This window comes from Triticum aestivum, chromosome 5D (assembly GCF_018294505.1).
Source record: "Triticum aestivum cultivar Chinese Spring chromosome 5D, IWGSC CS RefSeq v2.1, whole genome shotgun sequence".
NCBI classification, from domain to species: Eukaryota; Viridiplantae; Streptophyta; class Magnoliopsida; order Poales; family Poaceae; genus Triticum; species Triticum aestivum.
Genome location: NC_057808.1, coordinates 551,443,548 through 551,471,436, shown reverse-complemented (window position 1 = coordinate 551,471,436; position 27,889 = coordinate 551,443,548). Strand labels below are relative to the sequence as shown.

General features: G+C 42.7%; 1 protein-coding gene and 1 pseudogene across 8 annotated transcripts in view; both read right to left on the bottom strand.

The window, feature by feature from the left end:
* Positions 1-1,626: 1,626 nt before the first annotated feature.
* Positions 1,627-9,673, bottom strand: LOC123123776 (E3 ubiquitin-protein ligase mib1-like; annotated as a pseudogene).
* Positions 9,674-19,818: 10,145 nt separating this feature from the next.
* The window catches only part of LOC123123775 (putative disease resistance protein RGA4), a 27,979-nt gene continuing 19,908 nt past the window's right edge, over positions 19,819-27,889 (bottom strand). For 7 of the 8 annotated variants that reach the window (XM_044544383.1, XM_044544384.1, XM_044544385.1 and 4 more), the window contains exons 11-12: positions 20,501-23,971; positions 19,819-20,161 (exon numbers count right to left, since the gene is read on the bottom strand). In XM_044544383.1, coding sequence (XP_044400318.1) covers positions 20,125-20,161; positions 20,501-23,971 — 3,508 coding nt within the window. In that variant the 3' untranslated portion in view covers positions 19,819-20,124. The remainder of the gene's footprint in view (positions 20,162-20,500; positions 23,972-27,889) is intronic. The other variant, XM_044544382.1, reaches the window with a different exon arrangement.

Genomic DNA, 27,889 nt, shown 5'->3' with positions numbered 1-27,889 from the left:
CGAGCGCCTCGCCCCCTCCCCCTACCTGCCATCAACCATCGCACACTTCTCCTAGATCTCAGCAAAACTTGGCCTCGGTCCTCTTCCCCACGATGATCCCTTACAACTGAACCTGATGCTGCCGAAACACTTACAATCAACCTCACTCGCTGGGAAGCAATCAATCACCAAAAAAATTCTACTAGTGTAACGATCCTTCTGGATCCAGACCACTACTCCTCCCTCCTTAGGGTTCTGTCGCGCGCCGCCGAGTCCTCGCCCCGGATTTGGAGGGGGAGGGGAAAGTGGGGAAGGTGGTTCCCACAGCTGCCCAAAGTAGCCTGCATCAACCTCCTCTTCCCCGCTGACCACTGAGGCCCACTCATCCACCGAGACCACGTGCCCGGGTCCCTCGCCGTGCACACCTGAGCCGAATTTGAATCCACCCCCCGCCGTAAGCAGCAGCAGAGGCGCATCTCCGACCCTGGCTCTGCCTGCAGGAACCAGCCTGGAACGCTGGTGACAGCGAGCTTCTTCCATAGCGCCACCGTCGGCCCCTAGCTCGGATCCACCGTGAACATCCTCCACTTCGCCCTCTGAACACGGGAAGTAGAAGATGCTTCCTCCGCCGCCCACCGCAGAATCAGATCTGGCGTGAGCGGCTGCCCCCTCGCGAACAGACGGTCTCGCTCTTCCTGACTGGTCTGCGACATGGCCCTCAGCACCAGGAGCATGCGGGCGTCTCTCACCAGCCCCGACGCAATCTCTGCATCTCGCGTCACCCGGGCCGCCGTGGACCTCGCGCGCGCCTCCTCCTCCTGCAACCTCACCACCTCCGCCAAAAGTCGCTGGATCTCCACTTTCTGGTCGATCCTCCTCCAGGCAACGCCATCACCAGCACAGATCATCGAAGCCGATCCGGGTCGATCCCCACTTTCTGGTGACCACAACGCCACCCACAGCCCCGCGCCGAGCGGCGCGGCGCGTCTCGGGGTTGAGAGCCTAGCCGCGAGAGGGGAGTAGTGGGGATCTACGCAGCGAACCGGCGGCAAGAGGTGCGGTGGCGGGGAGGGAAGGGGGGAGGGAGCGAGGGCACTGGCACCACGAGAGTGATCCATGTTGTGAATTTATGATGTAAATTTTCTGAGAACAGCTTCGCAATCTTTGATAGCATTAAAGCTTCATTATCCATATGTTTTCAGGTTTATTCAAATATGCTTGCATTTCTATTTTATTAGAATTATTTTAAAATCACGTAAAATTGTGAGTGCACTATTATTGCGTAAAAGCTATTTTGATATTGCATCACATCATTTATTCGGCTTTAGAGTTCGAACCACCTTAAAAAAAATCATCCTCCGCAACTGTGCCCCAATGCGCGCATCTCTGTTCTAGTGACCTTTGCAAGGGATACACCATATCATGATTTCAAGGCTACGAGCGCACCGTTGGAGCAGACGCAACTTAGCAGGAGCTGATTCATGACATGGAGACTCGGGAAGCAATCGATGACCCAGTCCATTTCATCGTCTCTTCCAGGAGACTCTTGCTAAACTAGGTAATAAGGTAACCAACATACTAGCTACGAGAAAAAAAATATAACCAATAAACCCAAACGCAGAAATTGAAAATGTCCAAATTCAAGACATCTCCAATTAGTGGATTAAACCATCCAACTTCATGCCAACACACCATGGATCAGTTCCTACATAATTCCCGCATTTTGGCACAAAAATGCAGACAAATTGTCGCCACATGTCTAAGGATTCAAACTTACGATCAGCATTCAGTAGCGAGAAACAGTAAATAGATTGTACCATCATCACCCAACACACTATATACAAAGAAGCCAGATAAGCTCGTGTGTACAGTACTACGCAGAACTTCACTGAAAGGGAAGCAAGCACAGAAACAGCTTGGCCTTGGGTAGGTCTCTTCTGATCAAAGGATGGCGGTTCATGAGACCGTTTTGGCACGAGATATCTTCATCGAGTTGAATGCCTCGCTGCATAATCAAATTATGACATTACTACGTTATATAGGCAATGCATGACAACACAATTTGGGATTCACTCTTAAGATAAAAATCATATGCTCCATCTGATCATAGATATAAGTAGCTGAGGACATCAACATGGTCTACAAGGTGAAATTTTGACCATCAATTTCTCTGAAGATATATTGTTTCGGATAGAAAGTTCATATATTATGAAATTACCTTCCATGATAAATCTAGCAGTATTGACCTTGTGTTATCTATGGTCAGAGTTATAAAGGTTTAACTATGGACAGCCCTAAAATGAATATTTGTAATCGGAGGGGCCGAGGGAGTATCAAGCTCGTGTATTGACCTGAATAGTATGCACAAGATATTCACCGTATGCATGTTTTAGTATGAGCCTCTATATGATTTATCATGACACGGTAATGGATTCCCGAGTGAGATTTATGCTTACATTAAAATTTCCGACATTGATAGACACAGAGATGGGGATAAGTTTTACCATAATGCGTTCTCAATCTCAACATCTGTCGGGTCCAACTTCAGACCATCTTGAAATGCATCACATGCCTTTTCATAGTTCTGAAGACATGGATTGTAGTGTCATCAGAGGATAAAAAGGGATTGGGCACAGCAGAAGGATTAGCTGTAAACTGTGAAGTTTTATCTCACCTTCAAAAACATTTGGGCCGCCCCTTGCCTGTAACAGGCCTTTGGCCAATCAGGACGTATCATCCTGCACATTTCGGCTGCCTCCAAGGCCTTGTCTCCTTCACCCAAGTTAATCCAGCAAATACTCCTATTTGAATGCAAGGCTACATCTTCAGGATCAAGCTTGGTTGCCTACAATAATTAATCACACTGGAAACTGTCACTTACATACAGGATTGAACTTTTTACTCACGCCTGTACAGACATTGATGGGCAGTCGTATCACTAGAATTAGGTGGTAAACTGGGTGTGGGCTATTGGAGACTCAAAATAAATATATAAAGGATGCAGACTTGGTCAAGTCATCCATTCAAATTATAGCATTATTACTAGTCCAAATAAAACAGGGTATATATTTCAACACACTGGAGTGAGTGGATCATCCAGTCTGACTTGGTGCTATGTACTACTCCCTCCGTCCGGAAATACTTGTCAGAGAAATGGATGTATCTAGACGTATTTTAGTTCTAGATACATCCATTTTTATCCATTTATACGGCAAGTAATTCCAGACGGAGGGATACTCCCTACGCTCCACTAGTTTTGTCCAAAGCAAAAGCTAATTAAGCACTAAGACTAGAAAAATTAATGCTAAATAATCAGACATCTAACCTTTTCTATCATTACAATAAAAGGTTAAGTCACAGAGACAGGCCAAGGGAAATGGAAATACTGTCATAACTAGAGATCTTCCAGACTGTTTTCGGTGAAAAGAAAATAACTAAAATCGTGTTTCCTCGATGGAGAAATGTTCTGAAACAAAGGGAGTCGCAGGAAATTAACCAACTAAGTATTCACTGAAGGCACCAACAGCACATCTAACTTTTGTAGAAGGAATTTAGTGAGTAGACAATAATCATGTCATTTTATTTGTGTTTAATATCTTTTTTTGATTGGCACAATGGAGTTTCGATCACAAACAGACAAATTAAAGTCAACCTTTAAGAGAAGTCAACCTTTAAGAGATGAAACAAATCACAAGGACAATTTCCATATACTCGGTACAAGGTGAGACAAGCCAAGTACAGGTTAGTGAGATTTAGAACCTTGTACAGGAAGATCATTTGCTATGCCTGTTACACAGCGACAATAGCTTCCTGTTTTGGTGTGGCTCTAGCTCTATTATCGAAGGAGGCAGGCCAAGCCACCAAGCTGACACAATGTGAGTAGCAAGAAGGTGTAGCTTGAGAAGAACCAGATAAGATAATATCTCATTTTGATTCATATCGATTATGTTAGATAACAGTCATGGGGAACTTGGAACTATGTCATGCTCCTCATCCCAGGAACACAGGAACAATCTTGTCCTGGCCCTGTGAAAACCTTTCGCAAGTGTACCCCGTTCCTTGATCCCATTCTTCGACCCCATCGGCCCAGGCCTCATTTGGAATAATCTAGGAAATAACAAATCCATGCACCACCCTTGCAACACCCAGTGGACCATGGCTTCCCCTCACGACCATTACCTTTGCTTCTGAAACCAAGACTGTAGCACTTATCCTTTACAGCATATGAACAGATTTACACTGTTAAATTAATATGAATGTGGATGCACCAAAGGAATGAAAATATATTATTTTGATTTTTACAGGGGATGCAAAATTCTGCAAATCATTCAACTAGTTCATAAACCACAATGATACATTAGGAGATTTTTTTTTCTTGCACTGATCAATTTGGAGCTGGTAAAAGAGCATATATAGTAGAACACATACCATGTTGTAGAAATTTATTGCAGAAACATAATCTTTTCTCTTGTATGCCTTGTTTCCTTCTGATTTCAGATAAGCTGGCCCCATTTTGTACAATGGGTCGTCCTGAAACAGGCAGACTCAGAAGATCATGCAAACTGAGACCACCCACTTGAACTGAGACGCCCAAAAGAAAAGTATCAAAGTGATCCTTAGAGCATATGTTATTTCAATATTTTTCAGATTAGTCATTATATGTAAAGTTAAGTGGGAAAAGAAAACACATGGATCCTTCTAGTTAGGAAGACAAACATTTGACACCGTATCTCGTTCCCATTCGGCAACTTTTATCCATAATGCGATCAATACGGATGAATGATTTGGTTCCAGAAAGAAGAAAATAAATGTCTTGATGTGTCAATGGAATAAAACCTTTCAAATGGGTAATAACAAAGTTTGAAGATTAAATGAACTGCAATGTTTTAAGAGAAAAGGCTTATGTCAATTTGATTTCATCCACTCAATCCTATGGTGATATTCCAGCTATCCAGTTGGGTTTGGAACAAACATGTGTTTAATCTTTCATATACTTGCTTCGAGTTAGGGATGCATTGAAGATTCTAAAGAATATAAAATGCTCTAGTGCCTTTTGTCCCAAGCAAGTTGGGCTAGGCTGCTCTAGGGCAAGTATTAAGACATGATAATAATCTTAGATATGCCAAAGATCGTCGAATTCATACCTCCTCGTTTGGCACTGATTTGACATACGCAAGTATTCCATCAACACTCCAATCACGCACATATGGAACACGAGATGTTACCGGAAAAAGGATCTCAACATCTTTCCGTCTATTGTTACGTGCAGCAATCTCAATTGGCAGTTGAGCTCCCTGTTAATATAAAGCAAAGACACATTTTATTTGAGGGAATGGGAGATTAACAAATACAAACATGTATAGTATAACAGCTAGTCCGCTACGAAAGACTTCCCCAGTAAATCCAGTCGTTATACATTATAGCTCAAACAGATGTGAAGCACATATAAATATTTCTGCAACAAGCAGTCCATCTGTCGAAAATTAAACATTGCAAAGAACACAAAGCTCACATTTCACTGCACTGAATTCACAATTCCTTCTACTTCCTCTGGTCATCAGACGTAATGCCATTTTGGACATACATGCAGTTGAACTTTTGAAATTTTAACTAAATTTCAAACATGAAAATTATATGTGAAGATTTAGCTCAACATTAACTTCCAAAATATTATAACCAATTAATGATATTAGATTCTACTGTTGCATTACAATAGAAATTTAGTGGTCAAAATTTTATTTTGGACACCTTCTCAATGTCCAAAACAGCAAGTATTTGTGACCAGAGGTCCTTCGTGACATGTTATCTTAGGTATTTCAATGAGAAACCAAAAAAATCAGCATCACAGTTACGAGACAATCTATTTTGCTGTTTATAATATGATAAATGAGTAAAATTTCATCTTTAAGGGAACTCCCACAGATAGACTGACAGATGTTGCATGCAGAATGCCACGGCTTGACATCATTATAACTACGTAAGATTCATAGGTATGGCAATATATTCATTTCCACTCGCAGGCTCACGTGAGTCCCTAATTTGTGACCTACATTGCAGCCGGCCAGGTGCACAACCATGCACACATGACCCACGTACGGTAGCATTACGGCCAGTTTGCTGCTATGTGCCTACTTAGCTTCCCACGCTCATGACAAAGGATAACATAATAGTTACTCCCTCTGTAAACTAATATAAGAGCGTTTAGATTACTAAAGTAGTGATCTAAATGCTCTTATATTAGTTTACGGAGGGAGTACATAAGATCAACCTTTCAACATATGTGCACTACAATCTCAACACAGAATACTCCTTCATATACACAGTATATCTCAAGCGTGACGGTGACATTCCTGTTGCAAATGCACTAAGATGCAACTATCCATTGGAGACCAAATATCAATAGTAACATCCGTTAGTTGAATCAAGAAATAGACAATCTTTCAGAAGTACAGACACCAACAGCACAAACATGAGAAACTAAACCTTACATCATCGCGGACATCAGGATCAGCACCAGCCGCAAGTAAAGGTTTGTAGAAATCAGTTAAACCATCATCTGCAGCGGCTATTAAGGGGGTTAGTGGACCAACACCCTTTACGTCAGCACCCGCCTAATACAGAAGAAATTAAATAAGCATAGTGGAAATAAGTGTGCCATAAATCACACAATCTCAGAGAGCTTACTAGTCACTAAGGAAAAGAAATTCCAACTGGATTAAGGATGTACATTACCTTAATCAGAAGTTTCACACACTTCAGTGAGCGAACATGGATAGCAGCGATCAGAGGCGTATAATGTATGGCCATTGCCTTGTTACACTGTCAAGAGAAACTAAGGAATTAATAGTGTTACACGATGAAAGTTAGCAAGCATGTTGCGAAAATAAATTTTGGTTCGCTTACCAGTCCCAAATAAAACTTATGGCCGAAAAGTTAAATGGTACTCCCTCCGTCCGAGAAAGCTTGTCGCAAGCTTGTCTCTCAAATGGATGTATCTAGCACTAACTTGGTGCTAGATACATCCATTTGAGGGACAATCTTTTTCGGACGGAGGGAATACTAAGATGAACCAAAATAGTTCAGTACTGAGCACTACTTTTGAAAATGTGTCATTTCAATGCTACAAAGCCAATTTATCTAGAAAGAAGAAGATAATAGACAAAACAACAAGTAAAAAACATGTTGCAACAATTATGAGCATATTTTAAATATAGTAGATCAGACAATACCAATAACAGGAAAGGAATTTACATCTGCATGGTGATTCAACAAGGTCTTCACAGCAGCATCATGCTTCCCGATAATAGCAGCATGCAATGGTGTCCCACAGAAAGAAACGGAATTAACATAGCTCCTTTTGAGAGCAAGACTTCTATCATTTCACACATTCCTGAATTAGAAATACAGACTATTAGATATATAAACAGTACAATTCTGATGGTATAGTCGTCTGTATTTCCGTTATCTCTATAATGGAAAGGGGATTAGCCCAGTTCAAAAAAAAACTTACAAGCCATACTCGAATAACAATCGGATGTGTACCAAATGCTAATTCAGATTGAACATCTAATATTGAATCACGCTAGGATCCACGTGCCTGAGACGCTCAATGCAACACCAAAAAAAGTACTAGTACATTAAGACAGGTTAAAAGAACCACATTTAACAGTAAAATGAAAATAATTGTTTAATTCTTACTCATGGAGAACAGCTATTCTAGTCTGAGTTCATTACTACTACTCACAAATGCATAGCACTAGGCCAAATGAAAATAGACACCTTAGAAATAATTAATCTGAATATATAATCTCCATCTGTCCTATAGGATGGAGCTCTTTAATTTTATGGTTTCTGCCTTAAGACTATCAAATTATTAATAACATAACTTCGTTTAGATACAGCACCCGTTTTGACAGAATGTATCAAGACGGAACATGCAGAAATTATCCTATTGGTTTATAGATTTTAACTAATAGTCCCACAAACATCATATTGTTGCAGTGGCACAAACAAGGGAACAATCAGAAAGCCTACGCATTCACTCCATTGACCATGGAAACTTTCTAAATAGCTGAAGAAAAGAACACAAGCATAACTACGTGCAAACTAACTATGAGTCTATGACATGGGGCATTGCTGGTCTTATACTACGTCCAATCCTTTCTACATGTCCTTTTAGAACACGTGCAGTCAAACATTTAGAGGTTTGACCACTAATATGTCGATGTCGATCAAGATTCATCTGTTATTATAAAGGTATAATTTCATCAGTACATATTGATACCATGTTAAAAAAGTAGTAGCCAAAATGAAACTTCGAAAATGCAAAGAAGTCAACAAGAACAAATAAAAAAATAGAGATAGTGGTAAATTTCATAGTCGGCATCCTACCAAAACACGTTGACAAATACTTACATAAGTGGTGACATGTGCACATAACAGTATGAACGAAAAGAAATATGGCATATATAGATGCATGGCGGGAACCTTCTCCAGCTGCCACATGGAGAGCGGTCGCTCCGTGTTCACCAGGCTTTTCTGGATCAGCATCATGATCAAGGAGATACCTCACAATATCCAAATTCCCCCAACCAAGTGCATACATCAGAGGTGTATCACCTATCGAAACCATCAGAATAAGAAGTTGAACAAATCATATGTTCTGATTTCTGAAAGAAGAAAATCCATATTAAGATTATTTGTATTTACTATGAAACATGTCTCTATTGCCTACAATACATCTGAAGGATCCACATAACAATCCACATCTGTATCCTCGCTGGATGTCCCGTGAGCAGAGCACCATATCAGCGCTCACCGGGCCAAACCGAGCCAGAGGACACATCAACACTTGCTGGTGGTTTTTCTTTTTGAATTACGGTAAGCAATCCAAACAATCTAAACACTTGCTGGTGTTTGTTTGAACGTAAGGACTACGCTGGCAAGTGGGTATTTGAAACCCCCTGCAGGTGGGTGGGTTTTCGCCAATTTCCCCCCTAAAATGCAGCAAAATTAAAGCATCCGTGCGTACATAATCATCCTACTGACTGCGCCCCTGGTGAACAGAGCACCTTTGTCGTCAAGGCGGCACCTCAATTTCTAGACACGCTGGGTAATTTTACATTTTGCGAAACGAATGGAGGCCAAGCCGAACAGAGCACCTTTGTCGTCTGCGGCATCGACGTTCACGCCAAGCTGCTCGACGAGGTAGACGTACACCGGCATCCTCCCGTGGCGGGCGGCGGCGTGCAGCGCTCCGGATCCCCCGTCCCTGGCGGCCTCCACCGCCTCCCTGACGCGGCCCTTCCCGCCATCCAGCGCGCTGGCGATGCCTGACGGGGAAAAAATCGCGCCCAAATCAGGATCGAGCACAAACAAACAACCAAGCGGAAAACTAGCACGGGGAGAGGGAGGCGCGGGCGCACTCTTGAAGCGACCGAGGTCGCCGTCGGCCGCCGCCTTGAGGAGGCGCCGCTGCTGCGGGCCTGCAGCTGCAGGGGAGGAAATTAAAGGGGACAAGTTAGGGCCAATGCGGGTAGGAGGCAAGGTCGGGGGGTCGGCGCCGCTTACCGGAGGTGTGGGGCGGCGCCATGGCTGGAGAGGCGGAGGTCGGTAGGGTTTTGGAGGGTTGGGGCGGCGGGAATGGGAGCGCGAGCGCGAGTGGGAAAATGGAGAAGGGGGCGGGGCGGGCGGCGTGTCGATGGGAGGGAGGAAAATGGTGAGGCACACACAAACACGACACGACACAGACAGAAGATCCGGGGCCGCTTTTGTCACAAAATTAATAAGTTGGCCCAAAATTTGGCAAGTCTAAAATTTAGGCCGTCAATTTGGTAGGTGTACTTACAAATGGTGTTTTTTCTTTGCTGGGACAAATGGCCTTTTTTGTGCTAACGACGAATGATTCGTGTCATTCGGTGACAATTCCATGATTCACCACTTCATCTTTTTATTTTTCCGGAGAGGATTCACGAAGACTTCATCGTAACTCAGATGGTGCGCTTGGCGATGATGCGCTACATAAGCGAATCACTGGATGCGGTTAGGACAATATCGTCCACATACAACAACAGGCAGGAGGCGGCTGCATCGTGCGTGAAAAAAAATAACCAGCTTTCAGAGCATGTGGCAATAAAGCCAATGAATGGTCCAGAGAAAGTCGGTGAAGCGAATAAACCATGAACGTGGTACCTGCTTGAGGTTGTAGAGGGACTTTGTTAAGCGACAGATGTGTTCCTGTTTGGAGCATCAATGAAGACGACCGACGGATGGAGCAGGCCTAGGTGGTATGCTAGAAGAATATGATTTTGGAGTCCTCCGATCCATGAGAAACAATGTCACTTGAATCACCAAGGCGCGTGGACAAGCGGGCAACACCAAAACCTTTTTTCTTTTTTTTTGATCAAATGATGGAGTTTGAACTCATGGAGAGTGCGGAAAAGAGCCAAGATAGCAGAGCCACCCGATCAGGATTGGGCGGTGCAACTCGAAACGCGCGAAGGCGCACGGTAGAAAATGCCAGTGTGACATTCGATGAAGAGTAGACGTTTGTACTTGAACCCTCTTACGCTGACATTCGGAGTGCGGAGGGGTAGCGGTAGAAATTATAGAAGCACAGTTTTCTTTTTTGTTGAGGTGGTACAAAAGCACACCTAGGAATGAAGCATGAGCACGCAAGGTTTGTGATAATCGATTCGGAAATTTAGCACTATGGTCCAAAAAGGGAAGAAATAAGAAGCTCCTTCGATTTCCCTTTCTCTGTTGGCTACTAGGCCTCAATGGACCGCGTGTAGGAAGGAGGAAATTAGAAGCTCGTATATCGTCTCTGAACGTAGTAATAGAATCTCTAGCACACCCCTTGTATCATGCCGAACTGTAAAATAACCGCCAGTTTACGGTTTTGCGTGAAAAAAGTGGCCTGAACAGACACCTTATCGGACCGCGGCCTGTAAAAAAATTTGCGGGGCGCAACAAATCTTTGCCCTTCATCTTTAGATACACGGGGTGGGAGGCCGACCCGAGCTTGACCCCTATCGGCGGTGATATTTGGCGGGAGGGACATTTCTGCACGGCAGTTCCCGCTTCCCCTTCCCTTCACCGCCATTGATCTCCCTCCGCCCGCTCCGGACCACCTTCCCCAGCTTTGTATCGCCGCTATGGAAGATTCCCAGCATTCGCCCCTCACCATGGATGTCATCCATGCGCCAACCCCTCCGACAGATCTTGTCGCTGTCCATGTCGCACCCGACGCCGTTCAAGGCTCCACCGCGCAAGCCCACAAGTGGCAGGGCAACGTCGTCGTCCAGGGCTTCGCTCCCGCAACTCCCGCTGGGAAGGCACGCGCACCCGCTGCGAATCGGGTCCGGCCTGCGCTGGTGAAGAAAGGCATAGTTTCGGGTGTGAAACGCAAGAAGGTCACCACAAGAGCTACCCCACCAACACCTCCCCCGATTACCCCGGCAAGAGCTACCCCGAGGATGCCCGCCGCCGCTCCCGAGGTGTTCGGCGAAATGGGCGCAAGGTATGATACTTCGATTTCTTCTAGTTGTTTCACTTTTCACCATTGCACTTGTTCGTGACTTGTTGAGCGAAATTGTAGCGACGGTTTGCATGATGTGACTGCCAAGTTGTGCACTTGTTGGACGACAACGCCATCGACATTGATCAAGCCCTGATCGGTAATTACAGTTACCATGAGATGGGTGGTGGCGTGCACGGTCACGATGAGGAAGAAGATGAGGTGGAGGAGGTTGAGGAGGGGGTGTTCGACCAAGCGCAAGCAAAAAGTGCGCGCAAGATCGAAGAACTACACACAATTGGAAGACCAAATCTTGATCAAGGCATGCGAATCTTGATGCATGCACCGGCACTGACCAAACTGCCAAGCGGTATTGGCAAAGGATAGAGGATCAGTTCTTCCACATGATGACAAAGTATCCCAACAGGACGCCACACACCTTTAGGTCACTCCAAGGTCGTTGGGACGTGATCAAGCCGATTTGTAGCCATTGGGCTGCTTGCTTGGAGCAAGTCCATAATTCACCTCCAAGTGGTACCGTTGAATCTGATTATGTGAGTTTGTTTTCACGTCCCAAGTTGTGCAAATCATTTGTAGCCGTCAGAGTGGTTTCATAATTTGACAAGTCATTTAAACTAGAGCATTGTTGGAAATTTCTTCAAAATAGCGAGAAGTGAAAGTTGATTGAGAAAGAATCCCCACCGAAGAGAGGTGCACTCACCAAGATGGATGATGATGATGAAGATGATGATGGCCCAAGAAACAATAACAAAGCCCAATGGAAACAAGAAGGCCAAGGACAAGATCAACAGGGAAGCGGAGGCATCAAGCTTGCGGGACAAGATAGATGCCATGGTGCAATCAAATGAGTTGATGGTGGCCAAGACATTGGAGGCAAAGAAGGAGTTGGCCGAGAAGAAGGCACAAGAGAAGCAAGAAAAGTGGCAATTACTCAAGGAAGAGGGGTTGCGCAAGGCCGCCATTGAGGAGAGAAAAGCCCTTGCCGAGGAGAACAAGGCCTTGGCCAAGCTTCTTGCCGAGGAGAACAAGATCATGCCTTTGAACCACAATGACATGGACGACCTCACCAACGAATGGCATGATATGTCAAGGAGAGAGATCTTGAAGAGAAGGATGCTAGCGGTGAAGGGTGATGGCTTCGGTGCCAGTGGGGGAATCGGTGGCGGTGGTGGAGAGCGATGATGTTGATGATGATGGTGGGGGGATCGGTGGCGGTGGTGGAGCGCAATTTTTATGTATATTTCGTGCAAATTTGTCAGAGTTTGTTATAGATTCTTTTTTACCATTTTCTTTGTTCTTAAATGGTAATACCAATGCCTCATATTCATTCTTTCTTTTGTGGGTATCTTTGCTTTATTTTTATTCCATTTTTTTGTCGATTTTTACTTTTTCTTTATGCGTTTTTTGGATGTTGAGTGTGTGTAAATATATGCACATAGTACTACATGTATACATTATATTAGTGTCTGGAAATTTCACCACTATATGCTTCTTCCTACATATTATAAAAAGTACAATTTTTGTACTAATCTTGACGAAATTTTAGTTTTAAGTTTTTATTGCACTTCTCTCTTATTTAAGGGTAATACAAATGACACTAGTTCATTTCTTCTTTGAAACTTATTTTCTATGTAAATTCTACTAGTATATGTTAGTTCTTGCATAGCTATAAAAAGTGCAATTTATGTGTAAATTATGTGCAAATTTGATCATGATTTAATTTTTCATTCATTTCTTCTTAAAGGGTGGTACCAATGCTACTACTTCATTTTTTTAAGAAAATATTATATTTTTGTTTGTTTAAATAAGTATACACACAAGTATTATACAACATGTGTGTAAATTGTAGTAGAGTACGAAATTGCAATATTATATGTTCTTTGCTTGCATATTACTAAAAGTGCAATTTTAGGGCAAACTTGTGTGCAAATTTTTCCTCTTTTTCTTTTTTCTTAAAGGGTTTCATTCTTCCATAGAAAACTTCATTATTTTGATTTTGATTTTGTTTTTATTTTTATTTTTATTTTATTACACTTTCTTCTTTAGAGGCAATACCATCGTTCCACTATTTATGTTTTTTTTGTTGTGTATAACACATCGTAAAAATGATATATGTATTGTATGCACTAAAAAATTGCGTTGCGTATAGCACATCGTGTTGTCGTTCGGATAATGGTTGTGACGGGTGTTTTGCCTGTGATTAATTACATGCTAATGGCCGGTGCTTAATTCCGGCTGTGCATGCTTGTGTCCCACCCAGGGGATCGATATGTGGGCAGCAAATCGGCTGAAATAAAATTTGTGGTCAGTCGATTGACACAAATTTTGTTTCAGTTGACTGATCTATAGCGTATCGCCCTCTGTGCTCTGGTTTGCTGTCTGTACTCTGCTATTGCCCTCTGCGCTCTGCTTTGCTCCATTACTCTGCTATCGCGGCTCCCGGCGGGTTGCAAAATGGATCGGTGGATGCTTCAGCTTCACCGCACGGCTCCCGGCCACCTCTGGACTCCAACTGCAACCATGAATGGAAGGTTCATTTCAACTGATAGCAGAGTATTTTTGCTAAATATCCACCATGGGTGTAACGAGATATCGGTGATTCTGTTTGCGCAGGCTGATACGAACTTATATCTGAACGAGGACATGAACATGGATATATGATATCTTTATGGTTTAGATATACATACTGAATCGTCTCCCTCTCCTGATTGAGAGTGTGCCTTGATATTTTATTACTTGTTTCTTTTCCCCCGGAACAAGTGCATCCTTGTTTATTTCTTTCTCAGGTTGTTTTGCTGCAAGAGCTTTTCGAACTTTTGAGGACAAGTCCAGCGCCATTAATCAAATTACTGGTGTCAACGATGTTAGAATAAATTCGAGACCACCGTCGATCATCCGAAGACTAAGCAATTACACAAGCATGACATCGAAATTTGTTAACGAGGCTCACCGATATGGCTACATTCCCGGGGCCTGACTACGGGCGCTCCTCCCCGTGACACGTCACAATACCGCACACCGGCCACCCGGGCGCCGGTACACGCCACCGGCTCCCCCTTGCGCGCCTGTGCTATTATGTTGGCATAGGTTAACTAGCCTTGCTATATATGCATGAGAAGCCTAGGATACAAGTGTCATACTAGGACACGACTCCATACCCTGTAAACACAATACAACTCATAGTCTAACTGTAACCTTGTATACTATATTCGACACAACTCTAACAAACTCCACCTTGGCGAATATACTCCACCACCCTGGATTTGTCCATGCGTCAAACTTCCATGTACATTGGGCTTGAGCTTATCCCATGAGTATCGCTGCTACTTCAAAGACTCCATGTGACTCCACCTGCAACTTGTAGTCCCTTCTTTTCTTGACCACAGTCAACACTCGAGCAAAATTAAGTTCCTTGTTACTCTAGTTTGTGCTCCCAACTTTCAGCGTATTCATCCGACGCCATCACACACTGATCACTGACCTGCGTGAAAGTGAACAACTCACATATTGTATGCCACACATAAGAGTTACCTGAACTCAACATCACCGCTCCTTTCTTGACCGCTTATCTGAAACTTGAAAGAATTTCACCATTGCTTGTAGTCATCCCGAGTCAAATTCGCAGTTGTCTCACCACATGTATGACCACCAAAGCCCTGTCCCGTCTTCATGTCCCGTGCGTACCGCACGCCTCGCCGCTATTACCGCGTCGAGCCTCCGCTGTCCTGGTCGAGTCTCAAGGGTCGCGATCCCACACCACTCAACCCCCATTGCAGAGTACCACCGATCATCACTGACTGATGACGAGTTTCATGCTTCCATCAGACCACTGGGCTCCAGTCCGAACTACGTGTCACTCGCTTTTTCCCGCCGAAATAGGCTTCGACTCTCTGTGCACTTACACCGTAGCCCCTCAATCAGCACCGAGTGAAGTCCTCCAGACTCTAGCTCCACCTTCAACATGACTCCATGGTAAATGATCATTCCACCCTCACGCCCCATTGACTTCAATCTCTCATGTGCGCACCGTCTTGAATCAACCTCGCGTCATAGTTTTGTCGAAGCCGCACAAGCCCTCGGGCCTGCGCCACGTGTTTCCACGCCCCAGAAGTCGGTCACCATCCGCATCACGCTCCTATGTCGTCGTCGCCGATCCCACCACCGTCTTCTGTACCAACCGACTCGCGTCGATCCGTCAGACTGTCCAGTCCGACCCAGGCTCCCAAATCATCTTCCGCGAATTTCCATCCATCACATGATAATTCCATCTTACCTGACATGACTTTCCACAACATCTTCAAGCATCCTTGTTGTGCCAATAAATTTTTCACCCTTGTCTGCCATAACCCGAACCTAGCATCTGTTGACACCATGGTTTTTATATACGTACGGCTGACCCATAAAAAATAACACTTAGCACACAATACAACTCATAATCCAACTGTAACCTTGTACACTATATTTAATACAACTCTAACAAACGAAAGGCTTAATGAGATGATCATGAAGTGGCTCCCTGGGCAGAGAATGGCTGTAAGGACGATTGGTGAGTATTAGCTCCTGGGTTGCCTATATTTTTGAACGACTTTGAGAGCCATTTTTGCTCTGACTTCTTTCAGAAAATGTCAGAACATTTTGTAATTCGGAACAGAGGGAGTAGGGAGGAATTTGAGACGGAGAAGAGCAGCAGGAGGCAGGAGACAGGCGAAAATGAGGCCGGTTGCTTATCACTTACACAGGCTGAGCCCAATCACCACACGCAGGTGGGTCAGTTCCATATATTGGCCTTCCTGGTTCGAGTGTTCTGTACCCTCGAAACAGAGCTGGCCCAGCTAGATTTGACCCATCAGTGCTCTTGTTTGTTGATGCACCAGGAGCTGGGGGCATGACAACGCTGTTGCAGCAAACTGATTTGTTCTTTGTATGAGGCTAGTTTGGTACGTACACGTGTAGGTACATACTTATCTTGGTTGACTTCATTAAGCATCCTTGGTAACGTGTCTCGATCTGAGATGGTCAGTACGGAAAAGTGAAGTGCTAATTAAGTTCGAGCAAACCTGTTTAATTCGCTCGTTAACTTAATAAACATTCGTTCTACTTTGCGCGAGTTTTTCTGGTCAATGGAAGAAAGACAAATGTGCTTAGTGAAGGATTCGGTTCCATTCTTGCTACTTTACAACTTAGGTCACACACTTATATCCAATTCAGGTGATTCAGTTTGTACTCAGCAAGTTATTCAGAACTATCAGGATTCATGATAGATAGCAGTGTTCTGGTCACGCAACACAAAAATGAAGGATTCATGATCCTACTAATGGCTTCTACCATTAGTAGTCACCAAGTTATTCAGAACTCAAACTGACATCAACAACTTATTCAGAACTCAAACTGGTAGACTTAACAAGAGATCGAACTTACATAAAACACTTCTGACATAATAAGCAACTGTATGGCATGCATATTCTGACTAAATTTTCAACAGAATCAACAGATCAATTGGTTATACTCGGCAATAATACCCAGAAACAGAGACAAGGTTCGCCAACTGACATCTGCCACGAAAACCCACTAGTTATACTCTGCTCGAGCATATATAACCTATGGGACAAAAAACCTGGCGCATCAATCAATCCGCCCTTCTAGAAGCACATCTAGGAATGAAGCGAGAGCACGACAATATATTCAGAAATTTAGCACCATGGTCCAAAAAGGGAAGAAATAAGAAGCTCCTTCGATTTCCATTTCTCTGTTGGGCTTGGGTCTCAATGGGAACAGGCGGTGGCATGTCGATCGCCCACCTCCTCTCCCTCTACTATATCGCCGTATGTGCTCTGCTTTGATTTCTGTCATTCTGCTATCGGCCCATGTGCTCTGCTTTGCTCTATTACTCTGTTATCGCGGCTCCTCGCGGGTAGCAAAACGGATCGGTGGATGCTTCACCTCACGTCCACCGCTGGACTGCCACCGCAACCACGGATGGAGCGTTCATTTCAACCGGCAGCAACAATTGCCTTCCAACCGCTGCAATGTACTCCCTCTGTAAACTAATATAAGAGCATTTAGCTCACTATTTTAGTGAGCTAAACGCTCTTACATTAGTTTACAGAGGGAGTACGTTGCAGCTGCCAAACATGCGAATGCTAAACTGTTGCTGATGCAGTGATGCTGTTTGAGACGCCCACTGGCTTTTCGCTTTCTCATATTTGCGCATCGCTCATTAGCCGGCCAAATTCCATCGAGGTTGCTGATGTCCTTCCTGAATAGTGTAGCCTGTACGTGAATGCATGCACGCCCAAAAACTAATTTTGCTAAATGTCCAGCGTGGCTGTAACAAGATTGATTTCTAGTAATTCAGTTCGCGCAGGCTGAAACTTTTTAACAACTTGATGTGCCGCTAGCCTGCTAAATGAAGAGCAGTACTAAGGTGTGTTGCAGTGCTGTCAATGTATATCATATTACCTAATTCATGAACTTAAATCTGAATTGCAGTACTATCATACGAATGAGGACGAGGACAGAACATGGGTATCTGATATCTTTATGGTTGAGAATGATATGCCTACTGAATTTTCCCCCTCTCCTGTTTGAGAAATGTGACATGGTATTTTGTTAATTTGTTTCTTTTTGCCCTCTGAACATGTCCACCCTGCTTTATTTCTTTATCAGGTTCTTTCGCTAAAACAGTTTCTAACTTTTGAGGACAAATCCAGCGGCATTAATCAGAGTACTGGTGATGCAGAGGCCAGGGGTCATCCTCCTTTTCTAAAAAAATTTAAAAAAAATCAGAGTACTGGTGCCAACGAAGGCTTACTCAGATGATCATGAAGTGCCCCGCTGGGCAGAGAATGGCTGTTGGAAAGCCTGAATATAAAGAAACCATTGAAGAAAGATTAGTGAGTATAAGTTCCTGGTTTGCCTATACAATTAACAACTTTTATCGCCATTTTTGCTGTGACTTCTTTCAGAAATAACCTGCCTATATACTCCAACTGTGATGGAGGTAATGTGGGGCATACAGAATTGCATGCCAAGTTTAGTGCCTAGAGAAAAATCACAGCTGACTGAAGAGGACAGCCTCCCGATGAGTCTAGGACTGCAAATCGTCTTGAGTCGTTATGGCTGTGATGTCAAACCAGAGATGGTGAGTTAACTAATTCATTTAGAATCCTTCATTTTCACATCGAAGTTCTGTATGCAACTTCTATCGAAAAATCATCCATCACATCTTCGCTTTAGTGATGAAGCAATCCTCTTAATTTGATTTGTTTCCAGGCCAATGGGAAAATTGTTCAGTTGTCTGCCACCTTATTGGCGTGTGATTCTGTTGAGATTGATAATTCTACGGTCTTGCGCGATGCAGGTGATCTCATTATGGATGTGTCTGGCATCAACTTTGAGGATTTGAGCTTACTGAAAATTGCAACAGCTCTGAAGACGGTATGGTGGCCTGAAGAAGCTGGCGATTCTTGTGTGGTAAATTGTAGGAACTATTTTGTGTATGTGTTCCCAGCTGCATGGTGTGCATTTCTTGGAAACTTGTCACTCATTTAAATGTCCGAAGCATGTTTCTTTCAGATTTCAAAAGATGAGGTATTAAAGTTGGTTAATGATGGAGATATATATGAAGTTATGATGAATAAGCATGCTTCTTTGAGAGTCTACAAAGATATGGTGTAAACTCATGATGTGAAGCATATGAAGCTGAACAAGCGGAATTTCTCGCAAGAAAAATATAAACCATAGGCTCACAGCTGTGGTTTGAAGCCAACTAATTTTTTCTTAGTCTGAAGTTTGAACTCTGAAGAGAGTTTTTGATACACATGCTGGTTGATGTAACACATGCTGATCTTGGTTGACTTCATTACGTACGCATCTTTGGTAAGCGAGTCTCGGTCTGAGATTGTCAGTGCGGAAAAGTGAAGTGCTAATTTAGTTCAGCAAACCTGTTTCGTTCGCTCATTAACTTATAAAACATTTTTTCTACTTTCTTTGAGTTTTTCTGGTCAATGTAAAAGTGACAAATGTGCTTTGTGAAGGATTTGGTGCCACTCTTGCTAGTTAAAAATTCAGGTGATTCATTGTGTAGTCACCAAGTTATTCAGAACTAGCAGGATTCATGATAAATGGCAGTGTTCTGGTCAACTCAACACAAAATGAAGGATTCATGATCTACTAATGACATCTACCATTAGCAGTCACCAAATTATTCAGAAGTAAAACAGACATCAACAAGTTATTCAGAACTAAAACTGTAGACTTAACAAGAGATGAAACATGAAAAATACTTCTGAGTTCTGACATAGTAAATAACTGTATAACATTGCATATTCTGACTAAATTTTCAACAAAATGAACTGACCACCGGTTATACTCAGCAACAATACTTAGAAACAGGGAAAAGGTTCGCGATTCGACATCGGTCAGGAAAACCCACTAGTTATACTCTGCTCGAGCATAACCTATGGGACAAAAAACCTGGCGCATCAGTCAATCCGTCCTGCCAATCAAGTCTGTACATAAAAGCAGTACAGCACAAAGCAACAATCAAAAACAAGATTACAGAAGCTAAGAGGTATTAGCCGCACTAGCTAGCACCACCCCCTTCATCAATCCCCCGTGGGCATGCACCAGACCGATTTTGAGCTACATGAGAAAAAACATTGATCAGAAAGTGGACTGAGTAGTAGAGAAAACAAACGAGACTACATGCTGCAACGATAATTAACAATTTGTCAAAAGGCTTTAGAACATTTAGAGACAACAGGTGTTTTTGGAAACTCGGTTACCACGTATGGTTATCAGAAAAATGTCGCCCCATAGACGTGTTTAATTGTACTCCCTCCGTTCTGATTTACTCGTCGTGGTTTTAGTTCAAATTTAAACTAAAACCACGACGAGTAAATTGGAACGGAGGGAGTACGTAAGAAGGGTTCATCAAAGTATGAGTGCACTCGGCAAAAGAGTTGGTGTAAACACACGTACCTTGTTTTCACAGGCTGCTCTTTCTTCTTGGCTATGAAGAAGCTGCCTCTTTTCAGAGGCTGCTCTATTCCCTTCAAATTTCGACAGTCCTCAATCCACACATTTTGTATTTCTGAAATGTCATCTGCTCCACCAATGGACACAAGGTCCCAACAAAAGTGAATCTGTAATTCCTGGAGCGATGAGAGAGTACTGCTCCAAAGGTGGCCTGGAATGGATCTTATATGCGAACACCATGATAGTTTTAGTGAAACTAAGGATTGAAGGTTTTCTAGGCCGCTGGTAATAAATGAAGAGATATCTCCACATGAATACAAGTGGAGACTTTGGAGTGACGATGGTAACACCAATCCCGCCCAGTTGATTTTATGGCAGCTAGAAACTTTCAAATCCTTCAGAGAAGAAAAATCCCCAAACCTTTCACCATGCATGGACAAACTCATACAGTCGGCAAATGTAATGCTCTCAATGGCAGGTAGATATTCTTTTTCTAGGAGGCCATCAATGGTGGACAGTTTATCGCACCAGCTGATGGTTAGGGAAGTAAGGTTGGTGAAGACATGTCCAGATTGCCCAATAGATGTAAGAGATCCACCTTTAATATGCAATTCCTGTAGAGCAGGAAGATTCCACATTTGTAGTTGGATGGACGTGCCGTCTGTCAGGAAAAAGTTGGTGAGAGAGCAGCATTGGATATTGTCCGTGAGATTCCCACAGCTACCATCTAGCATGAGCTTCTTGAGAGAGGGGGCAGTCAAACTCGCGGAGTTTATTTTTCCACAATTCAGCAGCTTGAATATTTCAAGGCAACGAAAATCCCCAAATCGTTCGGTCGGTACAGATACTAAGTACCGACAGTTCATAAGTGCAATTCTCTTGATGACTGGTAGATAAGTTGGGTGGAGAAGCTGTTTGAGACTTGATAAACGGTAGCACCCATCAATGATTAGATCTGTCAGGGACGAGAAACCAGTGCTGCCATTAAGTATCCTATTCCTGAGTCGATCACAATGAAGAAATGAAACGGATGTTAAGCTTGGCAGGCTTTGTGGCTCAAACCAGCTTGGACGAGAAACACCTGGGTAACCCTCAAGGACAAGAGACTTGGTACTAGCAGGAGGTTGTAGATCTGCAAGGACTTCTATCTTGTTTTCGTCGCTGAATTTTGTACTCCATTTTCCCCATTGCAGCGTCACCTTGTCAAAACAATCCTTATTCTTTAGATTGGCATCTGCTGAATGATACTTGCTTAGCTTGTAAACATTATTTATCACCAAATGTCCACGAAGTTGCTTCACATTCTTTATGAACCTACATCCTAGTCCAAACTTATCTTCGGCTACATCAATATTTACTCCATAATATTCTTCTGGAAATCCTCTAATATTTGGACCATATTTAAATCCCTGTGATTCAAATCTCCATAAGTTGATCAACCTATTGAAGTCACTGGGCAAGCTTTCAACCTGGCATTTCTTGACACATAAAACCTGTAAATTATGGAGCCTACAGAATGCTGTAGGAAAACTGGTGACATAACAAGATCTAGATATCTCAAGGTACCGAAGATGCTTCAGTTTGCCAATGCTAGCTGGTAACTCATTCAAAGACGCACAAACAATCACACGCATACGCAGAAGTTCATTGCACCAATCTTCAACCAAACGAGCTGGGGTTTTTTTATTTCCCAAAGGTTTGTTGCAAATAAGGGTACGAAGCTTTTTGTACTGGCTTAGGCTCGACAAGTCAGACTTGTATATGTCTTTGCCAGTGAGTACAGACAAATGCCGGACATTCTGAGGAACCCTTTTGAAGTCAACAGTCCTTTTCACAATGAAACAATCATCCTCGGAAACTTTTTGTGCCATATCATGCAACAAGTCATGGATTAAGTATTTGCCTTGAACTTCTTGAAAGAAGGACCGATTTAAAAGGTCATTAAAGTATTGACAACCAATATGTTGAAGTGGAACAACACCTTGACATTTCACAAAGCCTTCTGCAGCCCAAATTTCAGCTAGATAATCCCTTTCAAACTCCCTATCTTTGGGGTACACGGCACAAAATGAGAAACATCTTTTCAAGTGGAATGGTAAATACATGTAACTCAACCGAAGGGCTGGCAAAATTTCAGTTGTCTCTTGGTCCAACTCCCACAATTCATTGTCTAGTATACAATTCCAGTGTGATGTCCGAAGGTCATCCTGTAACATTCGTCCAAGAGTTTTAGCAGCTAAAGGAGAGCCCTTTAACTTGGGAACTATTTTTCTACCAATCAGCTCTAACTCTGGAAAATCATCAGAACTCTCAGACCCAAATGCACATAGTTTGAAGAAATTCCAAAAGACACCATCGTCTAATCCTTCCAATATAATTGGTTCCATACTTTTAGCCACTAAACCAGCAACCTTTGGAGATCTAGTGGTGACCAATATCATACTTCCTTGTAGCACATCTTGCAGAGGTGCACAAAACCTCTTCCAGCACTGGCCATTTTCCTTGAGAGCATCATCCCACATATCATCGAGGACAATCAAGAACCTTTTATTGTGCAGTATCTTTGAAAGAGCATTCTGAAGAGAATTTAGATTGTCACTTGTTGCTACTTTACCAGGATTAGATTCGATAACCTCTTTAGTCAATCTCTTCACATCAAAATCATCTGAGACACAAATCCAAATTATTGGGTTGAAGTGAGATTTCACTTGTGGATGACTGCAGATATGCTGGGCCAAAGTGGTCTTTCCAACACCCCCAATTCCAACTATCGGCAAAACCATAAGATTTGGTATTGATTCATCTGCACTAGTTTCCCTCTTGTGTTTCAAACGAGTGTTACTATGTTTAGGCACGAGCAATCCCAAGATCTGCTCTAGCTCCATGCCACGACCAAATATTTTTGTTTCATTGGGGAAAGAGCTAGTCTCCGGCCTAACTGTTTTGTCAAACCGTGGTGTCAATTCACCAAGCCCCATTTTCTCTAGGATATTGGAAATATAATCCAACCTTTCATGGATATCATTCAAATTGATGAAGCTATTAAAGAAGTCAATAATAGATGATTGGCTAGCATTGCCCTCCACTATCACCTTATGGTTGTACCATCTTAGCTCATCAAGAAGGTCTTCAACATCATAGACCACATCCTTTAGTTTTGGAAGGAGCCCAACCACACCATCTTTGTGGTTTCTCCACTCTACTCGATTAATGAGGTCATACTTTTCAGGAAGTGTATCACTAAGACGTTGCAAGCCCCTTCCCAAGTGTAACAGTTTATTTTGAAAGCCTTTCTCCTCAGTGCCTCTCCATTTCGATGAAATAGCAGATCTAGCCCACTGAAAAAGATTGACATACTCATTGTTGTCACTAGTAACCCCAGTAATATCCATTCTATCCTTGGTGACAAGAGTATGAACACTTCCTTCCTCCCTAATGAATCCAGAACAACTGCACCAAAAGAGCACTAAATAGCTGAACGGAAAAATGAAAAACAAATGAATAATAATGCGAACTCACTAAATATAATAATAATAATAATCACTACAGGAAAATCCCGTTTTCCCGTGTGTTAGTCTATAAGCCGTGAGCTATTTATTGGGAACTCGTCTTAATAATAATAATAATAATAATAATAATAATAATAATAATAATAATAATAATAATAATACAGAATTATGCAAACGCTCAACAACAGGATCTGCTATATTTGTTATAGTTTGTTCATATATACTACCCGCATCACAAGGCTGAAACATGTGTTATCCAATTATGGAATAAATGTACCAAACTAGTAATAAATATTACTCTAAGTCGGTATTTTCTAAGCTGATTTTGTTAACCTCAGAAATTCATGCTTTGAAAGAGGGTACTTAGGTATAGTGATTACAAACTATATATAAGTAACCACATAGTTAGGAATAATAAAGAATTAGCCTTAGTGGTGGTAGTAGCACATTTGACTATGTTTTGGTAGTGTTCTTTTTTTTGCGAGGTGTTTTGGTAGTGTTTTCTCGAGTACCTGGTCTCAAGCTTAGGTGTGAAAAACCCCGGTCCAACCTTAATTGGTTGTACCTGACAATTATGGTGTTTTTACACCATTGGAATGCATCATTTGGAGTTTCCTTGAACTTAATATTTGGGGTAGAAATCCATGGTCTTGACTTAAGTGGTTGGATCAGGCCACGGCGACGCACAAGCGTCGCTCCTGTTGGAATTTATGGGTTGTAGATCTTGTCCCTAACTAGTTTGGCCCCATGGAAATTTCAGAAAATGGTGAGAAATCAAAGGGGTGGGAGATCTGGGAACTTTAGTCCAAATTTCCTAGAGAGAAAGACTTGGACTAACATATAAGGACACATCACATGGTCCATTTGGATGCGAGTACAAGACAGAACGATGCTAATTGTACCCAAATGCACGCTCGCTCACTTGCGTTTAATTACAAATGACTTGCGAGTTTGGAACTAGATAATGCGCGACCACGGCATTGGTAATTTGTAATTCCTTTTTGTGGGTTCGGTCTTTAACTTATCCACCTGCGACTGTCTAGCGCATGTACTGGGGATAACTATGCACGTGAACATACGGTTATTGGGTCATGGGTAGTGGAAATATCCCAGGGGTTGTTCCTACCATATAGGAAGTAGTTTTACCTACGAGTTATTGGTGCGCCCCTATAAGAGGGAGACATCCCTCTCAAGAGGATCACAATTCGTAAAAACCATCCTTTTGTTCTCTTTTGCCCCCGCCGCCACCAAGTTCCGCCGCTCCTCTCCCTGTGGTGCAGCGTGGAAGGATACAATAGTAGTCTTCGAACGTACCCCAGTGATCGACAACCTGCAAGGGTAGCCGGGTGCTAAATCTGGAAGTGCTCGCACAATTGTTTCACCCTTCTTCCTCGATATCATCTACATCCACTACTTTGTCGACTTCGTCTACATCCACTACTTCCTCGACTCCCCACTGTCATCTTCATTAGCAAACCCATTGTAAGGAAAATTCACCTGGCGGTTTATATTGTTCTTGGTAGATCTGCTTGTCATGTCATTATTATTGAAACTAGGGTTTATCTTTTGGTTGATATATTTATGCCATTCATACTTATGAGTAGATTTGGAATTACATTAATGATAGCCATCACATTATTTCCAAATAGTCCAGAAACGTTATATATGTTCTATGGCTCGACCATCTGATGTGATGAAGCCTGAGAGGTTTGCAGGAAAGAACTTTAAGAGATGGAAGACCAGGGTCAAAGTTCTGGCTCATGCCCATGAACTTGTGGTGGGTGATATGTTCCCACGGTTGAGAGGCAGCTCACGTAGCAACAAAAACGTGAGTGGGAGGTCCTCGAACATGACCATATGCTGCCTGCTCTCCCTCCCAACTAAACAATTGTGTGACATATACATGAACTATGCCACTCCTTCCCTAGTATGGGAAGCACCTGATCGGAAGTATGGTGAGTTGGATGCTGGGTGTGAGCTGTACGTGAATGAAACTCTATCATTATTTCAAGATGGTCGATAATAATTTGGTCGTACAACATGCTAGAGAGATCTAGCTTCTGGTGGGGGAACTCGCTGAATTTGGAGTTGTTCTGTCTGACAAGTTCGTGGTGAGGGGCATTATTCTAACCTATCTCAATCTTGGCGGAGCTTTGCCACCGCCTCAAGCATAGGAGGAAGGTGATGGCTGTTGAAAGTCTCGTCGCAGCTCTAGACGTTGACGAAAAGGCAAGAACAAAGGATGAGAAAACCTCCATCCAGTCAAGGTGACTCCCAATGTCAATGTGGTGCATAATGAAGGTTGCGGTTCAGGTGGAAAGAATCCTATATACCTAAATAGTTTATCCCCACTATACCTCTATTATCATAACATGCACGCATTCCACCTTATGAAAGACCCACCACAACATGCATGAGAAAAAGTTTTCCACTATTAGATGTTCTCATGCACACATCCCACCTCACCACACATGCCACCTCATCAAAGGTCCACCTAATATGCATGTGAAAAGAAATTCATTACATTATGCCACTTATATTCAAAATATTTTCGACTACACAATCATCAAATACAATACATAATATGTGTTTTTAGTTTTAGTTCATATACCGTTAATTCAACTATTCATGTTTCATACAATCAAATCACTCGAGATGTATTGCAATTGATTCCTGCAACAACGCACGGGGTATTCTCTAGTTGGATGAACAAAGGAAAACCAAAGCATATCACCAACTTTAAATATATAAAGAATGACAATGGGTACTTCAATTGTTTTGTGTGTGGTGAACCTGGGCACATTGCCAGGAAGTGTAACCAGCGCAAAGGTATGAAGGGTGGCAATCAGCAGTTTGTCAATGTCACAGTTTCAAAGGTAGGTGCAGGATATGGGTATGCTCGTAGCATCCTCCTAGCATGCCAATCCACCAATTGGTGGATAGATATTGGAGCAAATGTACATGTATGTGCTGCCTTCAACTTGTTCTCCTCTTATCATGCTTGCAGCAGTTCCATTGTCATGATGGGGAATGGGACACGTGTTGGAAATACTTCCTAGAGGCAATAATAAAGTTGTGATTATTCTATTTTCATATTCATAATTAAGTTCAGATTTCTATGCTAGAATTGCCTTAGTTCTTGAGTGTGAGATTCCGAGGAAACCTGTTGCATGTGTAGAAAGATAAACGTCGAACGGAACCCTAGTGAGGCCTCCGGACTAGCTCATTTATTTTTGGTTATACTGTTTTCCTAAACATGGGCATAGTTAATGTAACGAGGACGCTGGCAATAATGAGAGCACGTTGTTAGAGTAACAATGGTTTTGGATAGGCCCAACTTATGAGATACTACGAGATCACGCCGTCAATATTTTGTCTGTATTTTCTCATGTAAGTGTTAACATTTACTCGCGTCCTTAGACCATGAGGATATCATAGATCCAGATACCAAATGGTTACTTTTGGGTTGTCAAATGTTACTCCTTAACTGTGTTATTTTAGTGATGACTTTCGGGCACACCGGGAAGTATATCGTGGTCCTAGATATGTCAAGGCTGAGATTTTCCCCTCCAGCGATGGAGAGATGCAATCTGAACCCACTCTGGATATTACAGTGTCTGGCTTCGCCTGGCCATGTATTGTGAGTAAGGAGTTAGCCAGAGGGATACAAGAACATATTACGAGAAAAGAGTACAAACTGGTAACAAGGACAACTAGGTATAGTGGTCTATGAGTTTATCACGGGGATAGCATTAAAATCTCACCTCGGGTTGTGTAATACATCATGAGCCAAAGGGAATTGTATGCCGTGTACATTTGAAAATGTTTCGAAAGGTGCCAAAATGATTTTGGAAGGTGAAGGAAGTTTCCAAAACGGTCAGAA